Source organism: Canis lupus, chromosome 1, assembly GCF_003254725.2.
Source record: "Canis lupus dingo isolate Sandy chromosome 1, ASM325472v2, whole genome shotgun sequence".
NCBI lineage: Eukaryota > Metazoa > Chordata > Mammalia > Carnivora > Canidae > Canis > Canis lupus.
In genome coordinates, this window is record NC_064243.1 from 41,304,227 (window position 1) to 41,319,630 (window position 15,404).

The following is a 15,404-nucleotide window of genomic DNA, read 5'->3' on the forward strand; positions in this document are numbered from 1 at the left end:
CTTTGAAGCACATATATATAGTCTGAGTCATTTCAGTATTAGGTATTTCCAATTAACAAGTAAGTTTTGTGGCTTCTCATTAGTTGACTAAGGTGTGATCTTTTTAACTTAATCTTTTCTATTCAAATTTTTAATCCATACAGGTTATTTATTTAAATGTTGAGAAGTCCTTTGGAAATTACTATGCCATGTGGAACCATGGAAATCATAAAAATGCAGTACTTTCCTTGCAGTTAAGTATGATCAGGAGGGTTGCTTTTTTACCTGAGGATGTTGTGTTGTTTGTCATCACTTCTCTGCACTGTTTTTGTTTTTTGTTTTTTTGGTTTTTTTTTCAGTTTAACAATTACTAGTTCTGAGTTTTCTGAAAACTGCTTCAGCAAAAGGTGACTGAGAGGTCAGTAGCCTCCCGTCATCCTTCTTCCCTTTCCTCCTCCAGCACACAGAAGGATCTCATTACAGAGCTATTGACCAATGAATGAAAAAATATTCACAGCAGCACTGTCACATCGAAAATTGGAAATAACACAACCAGCAACAGAGAGAAGTAAAATAAATTATGGTCTACCTACAAAATAGATTATAATATACAACCATTTTTTCAAATGTTTTCCTTTCCAACATCATTAAAAGAGATATATAGCAAGTGAAGAAGAGATGTATATATAGTATGGTTGCAATTTTATAAAATAATTTCAAATAAAGAGATCAAAATTAATAGTTACATTTCGGTGATAGTGTTAGGAGTGGTTTTATTTTTTACTTTATGTTCTTCCGTAGCTTATAAACAAATAGTATATATGGATTTAAAGACCACTCAGGTGACACCTGGGTGGCTCAGCGGTTGAGCATCTGCCTTCCACCCCGGGATTGAGTCCCACATCGGGCTCCCTGCATGGAGCCTGCTTCTCCCTCTGACTATGTCTCTGCCTCTCTCTGTGTGTGCCTCTCATGAATAAATAAATAAAATCTTAAAAAAAAAACAACAGCTCAAGCATCAGATCCTTGGGTGTTGTCTCTGATTCTCTTCCAGAACAGTTAAACACCAGCACTTGTGACACACCTTATTTCATAAACCTTTTTTTTTTTTTTTGGTAACAGCTTTACTGCAGTGGAATTCACATACCATACAATTCACCCACTAAAGTGTACAATTCAACAATTTTCAGAATATTCATGAATTTGTGCAACCAGTACCATTATTAATTTTAGAATATTTTCATCAACTGTACCCCTTATTTATCATTTCCCCATTCCCCCTATTCTGAGCTGTAAGCAACCACTAATGTATTTTCTGTGTCTACAGATTTGCTTATTCTGGACATTTCCTATAATTAGGATCATACAATTTGTGGTCTCCACTGTGATTTTAAATGTCACTATTGTCAGCAATCATCAGGTGGAGTAGCGAATTGTCACTACTGGGGCAGAGTTACTGTTGAAACTTCTTGAGGGCAGAGACTGGCTTTTTTTTTTTTTTTAAGAATTTATTTTTTAGAACAGTTTTAGATTCACAGCAAAATTAGGAGGAAGATGCAGAGATTTCCTATATCCTCCCTATGGACTGGGTGATTTTCATCTTGGTTACCAGTGGTCAGTGTTCACTACTGTCCAACAAATGTCTGGTAAGTGAATGGTCATGAATTTATAATTGGAGGCAAGCCTCCAAGGGGTTTTATGACTTGCCTAAGATCATCTCTGGCAGCAGGTGAATGACCACTCAAGTCTCCTTTCCAACATTTATATGCTTGTGCAAGGTATAACTTCTGTGATTTTGTTTCCTCTTATGTAAAATGGTAGTAATACCTACCTCACAGGGATGTAGAATGTTAGCTATCTCTCTATCCTACAAAGTCAAAATGTGTCACATGAAGCAATCATCCTTGAATGAAAAATGCAGATAACAGTATAAGACTAAGAACATGATTATTGGACTCTAGCTCTGTCAATGAAACAAGTGACCTCTCTGGACTTATTACCCCCAGGTTGAAAGGACGACACTCAACACATTACACAGTCTCTGGCTTACGACTGTTCAACTTAAAATTTTTCTACTTTACAATGTTGTGAAAGCAATAAGGATGCAGCAGAAACCGGACTTCAACAGGATTTTGCTCTTTTACTGTGGTGTCAATATATAGCAGTATACTCTCCTGATTCTGGAGCAGTGGTAGCCAGAGGAGTCTCCCAGTTAGCCGTGTGGTCACAAGGGTAAACAACCTACATACTGACAACCAATCAGTACCCATATAACCATTCTTTTTTCCACTTCCACTACAGCATTCAATAAATTACATGAGCTATTCAACACTTTATTGTAAAATGGGCCTTGTGGGAGATGATTTAGCCCAACTATAGGCTACAGTAAGTGTTTAAGGTAGTCTAGGCTAATCTATGATGCTAGGGTTAGGTGTATTCAATGCATTTTCAATTTACCTAGTTTCGATTGAAGATCAGTTTATCAGGTCACCCCATCATGACTCCAGAAAGATCTGTACATTTGTCAGGATTAAATGAGATGTCACCCCAGCACCTTGTACAGGGCTTAGCAACTGCAAAAACAGTGTTTGTAGTTTGCACTAGTTTTATTCCCACTCTACTTGGGAATTATAGTCCTGAGAAGATTACAAAGTATCGATATCTCGTTTTAACTGTGAAGGCAGTTGAGGTTCACAGAGATTAATTTGCCCAAGGCTACAAATGGGCCTGCGAACTCCAAGACCCACACATTCTTCACTATTGGTTTTTTTTTTTTTTTTGTGGTATATATTTTATTGGAGTTCAATTTGCCAACATATAGCATAACACCCACTGCTCATCCCGTCCAGTGCCCCCTCAGTGCCCGTCACCCAGTGACCCCCACCCCCGGCCCACCTCCCCTTGTTCCTTTCCCAGAGTTAGGAGCCTGTCATGTGCTGTCCCCCTCTCTGATATTCCCCACTCATTTCCTCTCCTTTCCCCTTTATTCCCTTTCACTATTTTTTATATTCCCCAAATGAATGAGACCATATAACGTTTGTCCTTCTCCGATGGACTTCTTCACTGCTAGAGCACCCCCAGCCTAGTAAATCCAAGCCCGGGTTCTCCGAGGCCGAGCCCGAGGCCGAGCCCGGCGGCCTCCAGGGCGGGGGCCCACCTGGGGCAGGGCTGAGGAGCATCCCGCGCCGAGGGAGGACGTCCTAGCCCAGGGCGGGGCCGGCCCCCCCGCCTGCCCCCTCCATCCGCCCCCGATCTTTCTCTCCAGTCCAATTTCCAGGAGCGCCCAGGCCAGCGCGCGCCAGCCCGCCTCGGGTGACTGGGCCCCCAGGACCAGCCCCGCGTCCGCAGGCCCCCGCCCTCTCACGTCACGGCCTCCAGGTGCAGTGCCCCCTAGGGGCTCCTGCCGCGCCGGAGGACGAGCCCGGTCCTTTCTGCCGCCCGCCGCCGCCGCCGCCGCCGCATCCCCGGCCGCGGAGGGGGACCTGCCGCGCTCGCCCTCGCCGCCGCGCTCGCCCTCGCCCTCGCCCTCGCCCTCGCCCTCGCCGCCGCCGGGCCCTCCCGCGCCCCGCCATGAGCGCGCGCCTGCCGCTCCTGCTGCGCGGGCTCCGCCGTCCCGGGCGGCCCCCGGGCCCGCCGCTCCGCCCCCCGGCCCCGGCCCCGGCCCCGGCTCGCGCCAGCGGCGGCGGCGGCGGCGGCTGCGGCGGCGGGGAAGGCCTGCTCGGGCAGCGGCGGCTGCGGGACGCCCAGGTCGGGAGCAGCCGCGGCCAGGGCAGCCGGGCGCCTCCGGTGCGGGGCTCGATCGTCAGGTGAGCGGGGGGCGGCGGCCGGGGCGACGGGGCTCGGCGGGGCGCTCGGGCCCCCGCGGGGGGTTCGCCGGGCGCGGGCTCGCGAGTGCTTGGTGCCAACTTGCCAGGGGCGCGGGCGGCCGGGAGGGCGGGGGCCGGGGCCGGGGCCGGGGCCGGGGCCGCGCGGGCATCCCCCCCGCCGCGCCCCAGCCCGCGGGCCCCGCTCCACGTGCGCCGCCGCCGCCGGCTCTGATGCAACGGCGCCGGGCTGCGCGGCGGGAAGGGGGCGGGAGGCGGGAGGGAGGTGGAGGGAGGCGGAGGGAGGCGGAGGGAGGCGGAGGGCGCGCGGGGCGGGGCCGAGGGGCGGCCGGGGGCCCGGAGCGCTGGCCTCCTCGGGGGCGAAGCTCGGCCCCGCCCGCCCCTCCCGCCCGCCGCAGCCTCCTGCGGGCCGGAAGGCGCGCTTTCTCGAGTTACATAATCGTTTTCTGGGCGTGTTAACGCGGAACCCCACGGCGCCCAGGGAGCCCCCAGCGCAGCTCCGTCCTCCCCCACCCAGAGGTGCGCCGTGGGAGCCCCGGGCCGGGCCTTGCCCCGCTCCCCGCTGCGTCCCCGCGGGCGCTCCGCCCCGCCCCCTCCCCTCCCCCCGCCCTGCCCCCTCCCCCTCCCTCTCCATCCTCCTCCTCCGCGTCCCGCTTCCCCTTCCCCCGCCCTGCCCCCTCCCCTCCCTCTCCATCCTCCTCCTCCCCGTCCCGCTTCCCCTTCCCCCCCGCCCTCCCCCTCCCGTCTGGAGCCCTCCCTGCCCGGCAGCGGGAGGGAGGGGAGAAAGAGCCTTGAGTGACCCTTCCTGGAGAAGTGGCTTCACTGGGGGCCTAGACCTGTACGTGGAGCGCTCAGGACCAACCTGCAGGCGGCGGCAAAGCCCTTGCCTGCCTCCCCACCCGCAACGAGCATCCCCGGTTCCAGGTGGCCCTGTCACTGACTACCCTGTCCTCCATCCGTTCACATCCCCTTCCTTTTTCCTTCTATCCATCCTTGGTTTTTGTTTTGTTTGTTTTAAAGATTTTATTTGGGGATCCCTGGGTGGCTCAGCGGTTTAGCACCTGCCTTTGGCCCAGGGCGCGATCCTGGGGTCCCGGGATGGAGTCCCACGTCCGGCTTCCTGCATGGAGCCTGCTTCTCCCTCTGCCTATGTCTCTGCCTCTCTCTCTGTGTCATAAATCAATCAATCAATCAATCTTTTAAAAAAAAAAAGATTTTATTTATTCACGAGAGACACAGAGAGGCAGAGACATAGGCAAAGGGAGAAGCAGGCTCCCTGTGGGAACCTGATGTGGGACTTGATCCCAGGACCCAGGGATCACGACCTGAGCTGAAGGCAGATACTTAACCACCGAGCCACCCAGATGCCCCCCTTCTATTCCTCCTTGTAAAGGTAATTGCCCTTACCTCCTTTGATTCCAAAGCCCTTTAGGATGTGGCCGATGACTCTTAGGAGCCTTTTGCTTAGTTTATCTTGTCTGTCTGAATGTAGGAGTCATTAGAATTTCACCAGTGTACAGCTGAGCTCACCTTAGATTAGGGTTTGAAGACAGTATGGGCGTCAGAAACCTCACCTCATCACCCTTTTATTTTCTGGGTAGCTCTTTCTTGTTTATTTATTGTCTGTCTTCCCCACCTGGAATGAAAGCTCTTTTGGGTCACAGGCTTTGTGTCTTGTTCACTGCTAGATCCTTCCTAATGGGAAGAGTGCCATGTGTAGGGTGAATGCCTGTGACATGATGGGTGAATGCTTCACTCAAGATTTGGGTTCATTACCAACAACAATAAAAAATATGGGTTCATTTGTGGATTCTATTTGTAATCATTCTTTTCACTGCCTGACTTAGAGATAAGCAGAATGGTCATGATCCTACTGGTACTGGACGCTAGTCTCAATTCCTGCACCACAGTAGGGGAATGGTAGTGTTCCTTAGAGGGTTATAGAAAGGAAGTCAAGAGAGAACACCTATAAGATGCATAATCCAGGAACTGTCATATCAATACCTCCACAAATAATGGCTATTGTTTTTTTATTTTTAGAGCATTTTAAGCCAGGGGTTGGCAATTCTGTCAAGGACTAGATGGTAAATAGCTCAGGTTTTGCAGGCCAAAAGGCAAAGTAGAAGCTATTAGGTAGGTACTTTTATGTGAGAAAAAACAGATTTTCATAAATTTTTTTAATTAATGAAAGTCCATTGTATTTATGGATACTGACATTTGAATTTCATATGATATTCACATGCTACAAAATAATATATTATTTTGATTTTTCTAACTATTTGAAAATTCAAAAGCTGTTCGTAACCTGATGTGCCATAGTTTGCTGGCGCTCCTGTTCTAACTAAAAGGAGAAAGTGTTGTACAATGAATTACTGTTTCATAGGATTATGGTTCAGGGATAGGTACTTTGCTTTGCTGTATGACTCCAGTACTTATTAGATGTGAGAATTGGGGCAAGCTGTTTGTTTGGTCTGTGTTCATATACAAAATGGGAACCATCATCACCTACTTCAAAAGTTGTTATGGACATCAATATACTCTGCTGATCCTAAGAGGTGTATTCTTAATATCTCCAAAACTGGTCTTTCAATCAATTGTGTCTGATAATCGCTGTTGGCCACATAACAGTCATTGCTTATTTGTCATTATGGGCCGTGCCTATTGCTGTAGCTTAATTGACCTATGTGCATCATCTAACAGAACTTTCTTCCAGGAGATTCTCTAAGGGCTTGGAGGAAAGAGGAGAAGGTGGGCCTAACTAAAGTCACATAGGGGGCAGCCCGGATGGCCCAGCGGTTTGGTGCCGTCTTCAGCCCAGAGTATGATCTTGGAGACCTGGGATCGAGTCCCACGTTGGGCTCCCTGCATGGAGCCTGCTTCTCCCTCTGCCTGTGTCTCTGCCTCTCTCTCTGTCTCTCTGTGTCTGTCATGAATAATAAATAAAATCTTTTAAAAAATTAATAAAGTCACATAGAAATAGAGATCCAGGAATCTATGTAAGGTTTAAAATGTATTTCATAGACATATGCCAGAAAAGTTATCGAATAAGCTCCCTGAAAAGCACAGTGACCACTCATTTCCCCAGGAACCCCCAGTATTTCCATGAACAAATTATGGAAGGGCTGTTTTAGGAAATAAGATGATTTCTGGTTGTCTGACAACTGTCCATTGATAACTGGTAGAATCAAGAAAGCCCTAGCATTAAAACTTGCAGAATGGGTGTCAGGAATTTAATGAGAACCCCAGGGGAAAAAAGTGATAAGGTTTTTCAAAAAATACAGTATCAGGAACACCCTTGATGGCACAGGGGGTAGTCTTGTGTGGGAGAACAAAAAAGAAAGTGCTGCCAAGGACTCAAATCAAAAAAGCACTTAGGGGGTGGCTGGCTGGCTCAGTCCAAGAAGCCTGTGACTCTTGATCTTGGGGTCATGAGTTTGAGGCCCCATGTTGGATGTAGAGATTACTTAAATGCTGGGGGGGGGGGGAATCTCAGAAGAGTCATATTCTGAATGTGAACAAGTTTTAAGAATATTGCAGTTTTACTTTTTATGCCCCTATGAGTGGTTTTATGGCAAACAAAAAAAAAATCTATGTCTAAGTCTTAAAAGTTGTTTTATTTTTTATTTTATTTATTTATTTTTTAAGATTTTATCTATTTATTCATGACAGACACAGACAGAGAGGCAGAGACACAGGCAGAGGGAAAAGCAAGTTCCACACAGGGAGCCTGATGTGGACTTGATCCAGGGTCTCCAGGATCACACCCTGGGCCCAAGGCGGCGCTAAACCGCTGGGCCACTAGGGCTGCCCAAAAGTTCTTTTAATACTTACAAAATACTATGTTAAGAAAAGGTCATACCGTAGTTTAACTGACAGCTTGGTTTTCTTTCTTAGTGGTTTGTGAAACAATAGTATGTCTTTGATTGGATGTCACACAGCAAATAAGGTTAGAGCTCCCAGATCCGGCTCTGCATAAGCTGGAAACAGGCTAGTCTGCTTTAATAAAGATACCCCCAAGTGATATGGACCATCCTGGCCAGAGGAAGGTAGACAGGGAAGGTAGGATGATGACTCTGATATTTGCTCACTGGTCCAGATCTGGATAAAAGGCAGCTGCTCCTGTCTCCCAGCCAGCAAGATGGAAAGGGAACCGGGGTGCTGGTGTATCTTTCCCTTTGCCGCACATTCCTTGCTTTCTTCTGGCCAGTGCTCCCAACCTTGTTGACCACCAGTTAGTGACATGACCCCATCAAGCTACAGGTGAAATGGGGAAATGTGCTCTCTAGCCAGGTGGCCATGTGTTGCTCACACTCCAAATTCTGTGAAAGAGGAAAATGCTAGAAGTATTCATAGGAAGTACCCAATAATACAAGCCATCATCAGTTTTATTAGTACTATTGTTACTATTATATTGAATGTATCCAGTAAATTACCGGTGCTGTGGGTTTATTAAACTGCTCTGTGGTGCTTTCAGCCCGGGCTATTTCTCAGAATACTGATGGCAGTCTTTGGAAGACACCATTTTGGCAATTTTAACTTTACATGTGCACTGCTACCTCTTTTGCCTTTGAAATTAATAAAGTGGCTCTTCACTCAGGGGTTTACTTAAATTAGTAGTTTTAAATAGTTACCAGCTGCTGACTCTGACTCTGGCATCTGGCCATAGCTAGCTGTAAAGGAGGCTGAGAAATTAGGTCATTATTCCAGCAGCCATATGCCCAGTGAACACATTATTTCACAGCCAAAGGGAGACCAGCATGCCAGTGGAATCGCTGGTGGTGTAACCAGGGCGCCAGGGTTGCAAGAGCGTCGGGCTCTGGGGATCCCAAGCAACAGGTTCAACCACTTACCAGTGACCGAATCCAAAGGCAAAGAGACAAGTGGTGAAACGAGAAAGAAATTTATTTCAGTGAGGCCAACACCAGGAAGATGGTGGACTAACATCTCAAAAACTGTCTCTAATGTACTGAAAATACTTCTCTGTTTATATAGGATATATGGGTGACTAAGGTCAGTGGGTGCAGGTGGTGGCCAGTAAAGGTCAGGTCATTATCTTGAGGTCAGTCATGGATGGGGGTGTCTTGCTGGCTTGGGGCAGTCCTTATGGCTTGAAGGGGTAGTTTGCATTCCCCTCTACTAGGGATGCTTTGCCTTCCAGTTCTGCCTGAGTTAAGAAATAAGCTGGAAGGAAGAATTTAATCAATTAGAAAGTTAAAGGTCTAAATGGAGGTAATTGAAGTCCTTCCAGTAGTAGATCCTTTAATCCACTAGTTATATTGTTACAAATTATTACAATCTTCTTCAGTATAATAAAGTTCTGAGTTTTAACTGCACATGGGCAGCCTGGCTGGAGGGTCCCGCCTGCCTTCTAGCTGGAAGTTGACACAGCAGCTTTTCCACCAGGAGTAAGAAAATCTCTGATTGGAAACATTATGCTACTTTTTAGAATTATTGAGCCTTAGTGACTGCTTTCCTGCTTAACTTTCTTTATCACTGTAGGAATAAGGAGTAACCCCAAAGAATGAAACATTACACCTACAACAAGTGAATTAGCCAGCTTTATTAGCGTTATTAGTGACAGGTTTGGGCTTTTATGGAAGTGTGTGGGCCTTTCACTTTATCGAGGGGTAGTCAAAGCTATGAATGTTTTGGGGTTAACTGTTGCCATCAAATGAGTATTTTTTAGTGTTCCAGGGTAGCTTTGAGTTGTAGAAAAAGACTACAACTGTGAGAACAAAGGTATCCACCATTGGACACCCATTTCACAGATGAGGCTACTGGAGTTGGTTAGAGACTCCGTGAACTGATCGTGTTGGTCCGTGTGAGGCCTGCATCCCAGAGGTGCATGGCTCTTTCCCCTCTACTGGTGCCTCAGAGCCACCTAGGTCCCTTATTGAAAATGCATGTTCCTGGGCCTCACCCAGCCCTGTTGAATCTGGCTTTCTGAGGTGAGGCACAGAATCCTTGCTTCTTACCAAGCTCCCCAGACGATCCACCCGCAGGCTGCCAAGAACCACTTGGAACCTCCGCTCCAGTGCCTTTTCCAGGGCCAGGGAGAAATAAGAAGTCAGCCCAAATTAGCAGTCAGGAAAGGCAGGGAAACGGCGTAGCGTGTGGCCCTCAGCCACGCATGATGTGAGAGGAGATTAAATTTAGTGCCCATTTGTAAGGCAGTTTGTGAACTTCCACGTAGTTGCGTTTATTCAACACAATAATACAGTTATTTCTGGGAGGATTAAGTTGTTTCGGCCAAGTGTTTGGAAACAAAACGGACGAAAATCTTCACAGGTTGTGTGCAGTTGCATGCCTTACCCATTCTGTCCCCGGTAGGAAGTCCCCAGTGTCAGGTAGGAAGGCTCACCCTGGTGGAGTTTTGAAACCTTAAAATGTCTGCTGAGCACCCCTCTCTTTTCATCTACCTCCTCAAGAGCAGTTCCCTCCAGTACGTTCATCTGCTTCTTTGAAAGCTGGGAGAAGCTGACCAGTGCCTCCGTGCCCTCAGCCGTTTACTGCTGCTGCTATCTGCCTGCAACTTCAACTTGTAGCTTTTGGAAGATTGTTAAGACCCTATCGGAGGCAGAAAGCAACATTTAACGATGGTCTTAACATGGGGTTTGGGTGCTGCCTTGATTGAGCCTTTTGTCTATTATCGTGAGAGAGCAAAAGCCAACTTCATATGCAGGACCACTTCACAGCGATGGTGGTGAAGGGGTCTGAAATTGCTCATCCCCCAAAGACTGCAGAAGGAGCATATGACTTGTACCACATTATCTAGGTCTGCGTTGCCTGGGCTCACACCCCTTTCCTTCCTCCCAGTGGTGCTAAGATGGAGGTGGCACCTGCTGGGACTTTTAGAAATCCAGATGCAGACTTGGGTGGTGGGGAGCCCAGAGGACTGACAGGCTGTCTCCCTAAGAGGCCTTGGGAGCGTATAATTCCGAATTCCGATGCATCATCCGGGAGTATTTCTGTTCCCACCCCCCACCCCCTCACTTTCCCTCTGCTTTCTTCCCCACCCAATCCCTTCACATTCTTTTAAATTCTGGGCCCTGGCATTTATCCCCACAGTGAGCCTCCTCCCTAGTCTCTGCTACCCTCCCTCAGTGTTTGCAGTCCCCAGGGCGTCCCATGGGTGTGGGGGGAGGAAAGGGATTACTTAAAAAGAAATGGAAGAGATGCCTGGGTGGCTCAGCTGTTGAGCTGCTGCCTTCAGTTTAAGGCATGATCCTGGGATTTGGGATCGAGTCCCACGTCATGCTCCCTGAATGGAGCCTGCTTCTCCCTCTGCTATGTCTCTGCCTCTCTCTCTGTCTCTCATGAATAAAAAAATAAAATCTTTTAAAAAAACATTTTTTATTAAAGTAAACTTGGAAAATGCAAGAGAACTAATTGAAAATTAATTGTTGACATTTAGTTTGCACACCTCTGCCTATTTTTAGGGTTCGACGGTTATAGCATACCCTGTGTTGCACTTAAATATCAGGATTGTGCCCTCTCCTCACCACACTTCCCACCTTGCAACGCATCCTGTACCATCTAATTTCAGTTACAGTAACGAACTTTCTAGGAAAATGTGTTGTATCCGTCCTTTCTGGTCGTTAACAAAGACATGAATGACTGTGTGTTGTCTTTTTGTCTCATTGTAGAGAAGTCATTCAGAATTCAAAAGAGGTTCTGAGTTTATTGCAAGAAAAAAACCCGACCTTTAAGCCGGTGCTTGCTATTATTCAGGTAAGCTATGACCATGGTTCAGTGCTGCTCTTTTAGGATGCCTTTCAATGTAGAAGATAATTGTATACAGAAAGACCAGGGGCATTTGTTGTCACAGAAGTGGTCTTAACAGGGAAGAGAGGCCACAGATGAAAATACTGTCATCACCCTCTTCTTCCTTTGGTCATTTTGCTTTTTACTAGATCACTGGTTAGTGACCACCCTGCTTGAGTGGGTCTTTTGTGAGTCCTTCTCCTTTTGACATGAGTAGCTTTGAGAGGTTAGGAGGTAGGTACCCCCAGAAGTTGTGTTACATAGGATGAACTGTGTCTGTACATGCTCATAGATGCTTATCAGATGCGATTTGAACACGTTGTGAGGAAAGGTTCCCCCTTTGTTTCTGTGGAAGGCAGGTGCTTGGAGAGGCACAGTATTTAGTAATCTTACTACTAAATCGGGTAAAGCCTGCTGTAACTTTGGCTCTTCAAACGTCAGTACATGTCAGAAGGTCCTTGCATTTCATGTACATCTTTTGGCTGCAGCCCCTTCATTTGCAACTGTAGTTGGCACTGTTTCCCATCCTTCTTGGCATCCCCATTGGGTGACAGGTGCAGGGAAATAATGAGGTGAGCCAAGCCTGTAAGCTAACACAGCACAGCAGTTGGGCTGCCACTGTTGTTTTTGGCATGCACTTAATGTGTCAGAATAGCAGCCTGTAGTTCCATCGGCGCCGTGATTTTCAGGATTGGAGCTATGCTCAAGTCAGTCGCATTCTTGGGGTCTGTGTCCACATCCCTTTATAAAGATAGGCGAGCAAGAAGGGTAGAAAAAAAAAATGATCGGAGCCTAGACCTGCTAGGATTCTGCTTGCTGGAAGCTTTCCAGCTATGGGCACATGATCTAAATCGTGTCTTCGGTGTCCTCACTGAGAAAGGGGTCCTGGCTGGGCGGCTACATGTGCCTTAGGAGGGTTGTTGCTTTTTAAAAGTAACATAATTTGAAAGCTGAGAGACTGATAGGTGAATAAATACCAGCTATTAGTCTCCTTCTGTGAGCAATAAGATTGTGTATATCCTTCTCTTTCTAATTAATTAGATAATTCATAATCACAAAATTAGTCTCTGTATCACTTTTTGTGCTTTTTTTAGATATTTTTGTTGTACTTACGTTCTCCCTCTTACTCCCAATCTCCTAAGGCAGGTGATGATAACTTGATGCAGGAAATAAACCAGAATTTGGCGGAGGAGGTGAGGACCGTTGAATTCTACATATTTGTTATAATTTTTTGATGATACGTTCTCTTACAGTGATGGAATAACCTTGTGTCCCCTTTGCAGGCTGGTCTGAACATCACTCACATTTGTCTCCCTCCGGATAGCAGTGAAGACGAGGTAACTACCATGGGGACTTGAACACTCAGGGTGCTTTCCTCTTTAGATACAGTATACCTGTTGGTGTCTCTTAGTTGTCATTGGAACAGATCAGTCTTTGCTTGTGGCTGAACTCAGAGGGAAGAGTTTACTATTCCCTCTAGTGTGAATGCTCCTTGACGTATTTGGTATGTTTCTGTTGAGGACTTGAGCTATGACTTGGCGACTTGGGTTATGTTTCTTTGGCTGCAGCAGCAGCGTCTAGTGGAAATCGTCTGGCAGTCGGGGTCTGGAGGACTAGTTCTGGTTTCATTCTGTCCCGACGTGTTGTTTGCCCTTGGCCGTTCCCTTGGCTTGTCTGGATCGTAGTTGCCTTTATCAATAAAATAAAGGCATAGGATGAGATAATCTTCAGCGTCCTTTCCAGGCAAAACTTCTGGGAGTAATAGCTTTTGCAAGTGTCATCTGAAGTCTGGGAGAAGCAGCCAGTAGTGGTGAGGAAACTGGACCACCAGGCATGCTAGCATTTGGTCCTTCTGTGGCTAGCTTTTCCTCATAAGGGCTGCGGCAGTGAAGATTTGGTTTGACTGCCAGTGATGGAAAACTTCAAATAACAGAATATGAAATAACACAGACATTTATTTTTCTCATACATAGGTCAAGTTTAGAAGCAGGCTGGTATGGTGGCATCACAAGGCCACCAGAAACTTAGGCTCCTTTGATCTTGCTACCCTATTCCCTGTTGTGCTACATCATATCCCAGATGGCAGATTCAACTCTGCATATCACATCCACATTCTAGCCAGTGTCAAATCCAGACTTAGGAGAGAAATAATTCAAAAGGATTATTGCAATAGGGAGTACACTCTGACCATAAGATCTACAATCCTCTGAGTTAGGCAAAAGGGTTTTTCTTTTACAGGGAGGGGAATAGAAGGCTAGAAAAAAACCGGTGTGAGAAAGTGGGAGGAGAGGGTCCCTTGATGGGATAGTAGGTCACAGAATGTTTTATCCTGTGGCCAGACTTTTCTCTGAAGGGAGTATATGCTAATCAAGTGAAGGATGGGTCAAAGTTTAGCAACCTGGGGGAAGGAAGGAAACTTATATGTTATCTCCGGACATTAAATAGATAAACAGACAAGATAGAGCTTTTCTTCTTGAAAGACACACCTAGCCATTCATTAGCTTTTACATGACCTTCCCAGACTGTACTTTGGTCTTTTTCAGGAAATTATTTTTGTGTTTCCCATAAAAAGGAGATATCTGTGTGTAGCATTTATCAGCCATAAGCCTTTGGAAATGCTTTCTGTATCCATTCAGGGCTAGGGAACACAAGGACCTGAGTGATGGCTTCTTGGGTGTGACAGTTGGGAAGCGTTTGTTGAACACATTGTATTTGAAATACGGGCTTGTCTGGGCTGGGTTGGAATGCTTGAGATTCATGCCTTCTGGTCTCCCTAAAAACTGGCAGTGTGTTTCGCTTGAGTATAATTGTGGACAGGAAATCGTCTTTTGCCTATCTCAACGTTTGGTTTTGTTTTGTTCTGTTGTGGCAGGGAGTAGCACAATAAGAAAGACTGCACTAGAATTCAGCCATACTTCTTTTGAGCTTTTATCAACATCGTGAAAAGAGAAAATAGACTTTCTTCATTATGCTTTATAGCAAGTCTTCAACAAGGAGTGAAAAAGAAACAATAACATGCATTTTTATGAATCTGTTTTTCCTATAAAGCTTTTTTGGTTGGGTCTTAGTTTTATAAAACTGATTTTAGGGTGTTGTTTTTTCTCTATAGATTATAGATGAAATCCTGAAGATTAATGAAGACACCAGAGTACATGGCCTTGCCCTTCAGATCTCAGAGAGCTCATTTAGCAACAAAGTCCTCAATGCCTTGAAGCCAGAAAAAGATGTGGATGGGTGAGACAATATAAAAGAAAACAATCAGCTCTATGGCTAAATGGGTGTTTCTCCTGTGACCTTTTTTTCTTTTAGTTCTACTGTCACATTTATGTCAGTAATTAAGAGTTGAAGAAATATTTTAACTATTTCAGGGATGTGAGGGCTTCTTAAATTCCAAATAAGATGGGGTAGTCCGGGTGGCTCAGGGTTTAGCGCCGCCCTCAGCCCAGGGCATGATCCTGGAGACCCGGGATCAAGTCCGGCTCCCTGCAGGGAGTCTGCTTCTCTCTCTGCCTGTGTCTCTGCCTCTCTCTCTCTCTCTGTGTCTCATGAGTAAATAAATAAAATCTTTAAAAAAAAAATTCCATATAAGAAAGTTACCTATTTTGGAAAATGCACTTGCCCTTTTGTAGTGCTTGGGTGCCATTTTGGAAATAGTGTGCTTCACAGCAGCATATTCATTTCACAACCTCCTGCCTGACTTCACGGAGCCTTTGGCCAGCCTTCATCTTCTAATAAGCTTTTCCTTGATAACTCTGCCAGACCAAAGAAACAGCCCAGAGTCCTGAGTCACCAGCAGTACCATATTCTCCCTTAGTCATAGGCCAGTTGAGAAAAGCA

At 46.5% G+C, this 15,404-nt stretch overlaps 1 protein-coding gene across 2 annotated transcripts in view; it reads left to right on the top strand.

Annotated features, from left to right (window-relative positions):
• Positions 1-3,333: 3,333 nt before the first annotated feature.
• MTHFD1L (methylenetetrahydrofolate dehydrogenase (NADP+ dependent) 1 like) overlaps positions 3,334-15,404 on the top strand; it is a 187,194-nt gene continuing 175,123 nt past the window's right edge. The window contains exons 1-5 of one of the 2 annotated variants that reach the window (XM_049116173.1): positions 3,334-3,785; positions 11,450-11,534; positions 12,710-12,760; positions 12,851-12,904; positions 14,677-14,801. In XM_049116173.1, coding sequence (XP_048972130.1) covers positions 3,550-3,785; positions 11,450-11,534; positions 12,710-12,760; positions 12,851-12,904; positions 14,677-14,801 — 551 coding nt within the window. In that variant the 5' untranslated portion in view covers positions 3,334-3,549. The remainder of the gene's footprint in view (positions 3,786-11,449; positions 11,535-12,709; positions 12,761-12,850; positions 12,905-14,676; positions 14,802-15,404) is intronic. The other variant, XM_025422549.3, reaches the window with a different exon arrangement.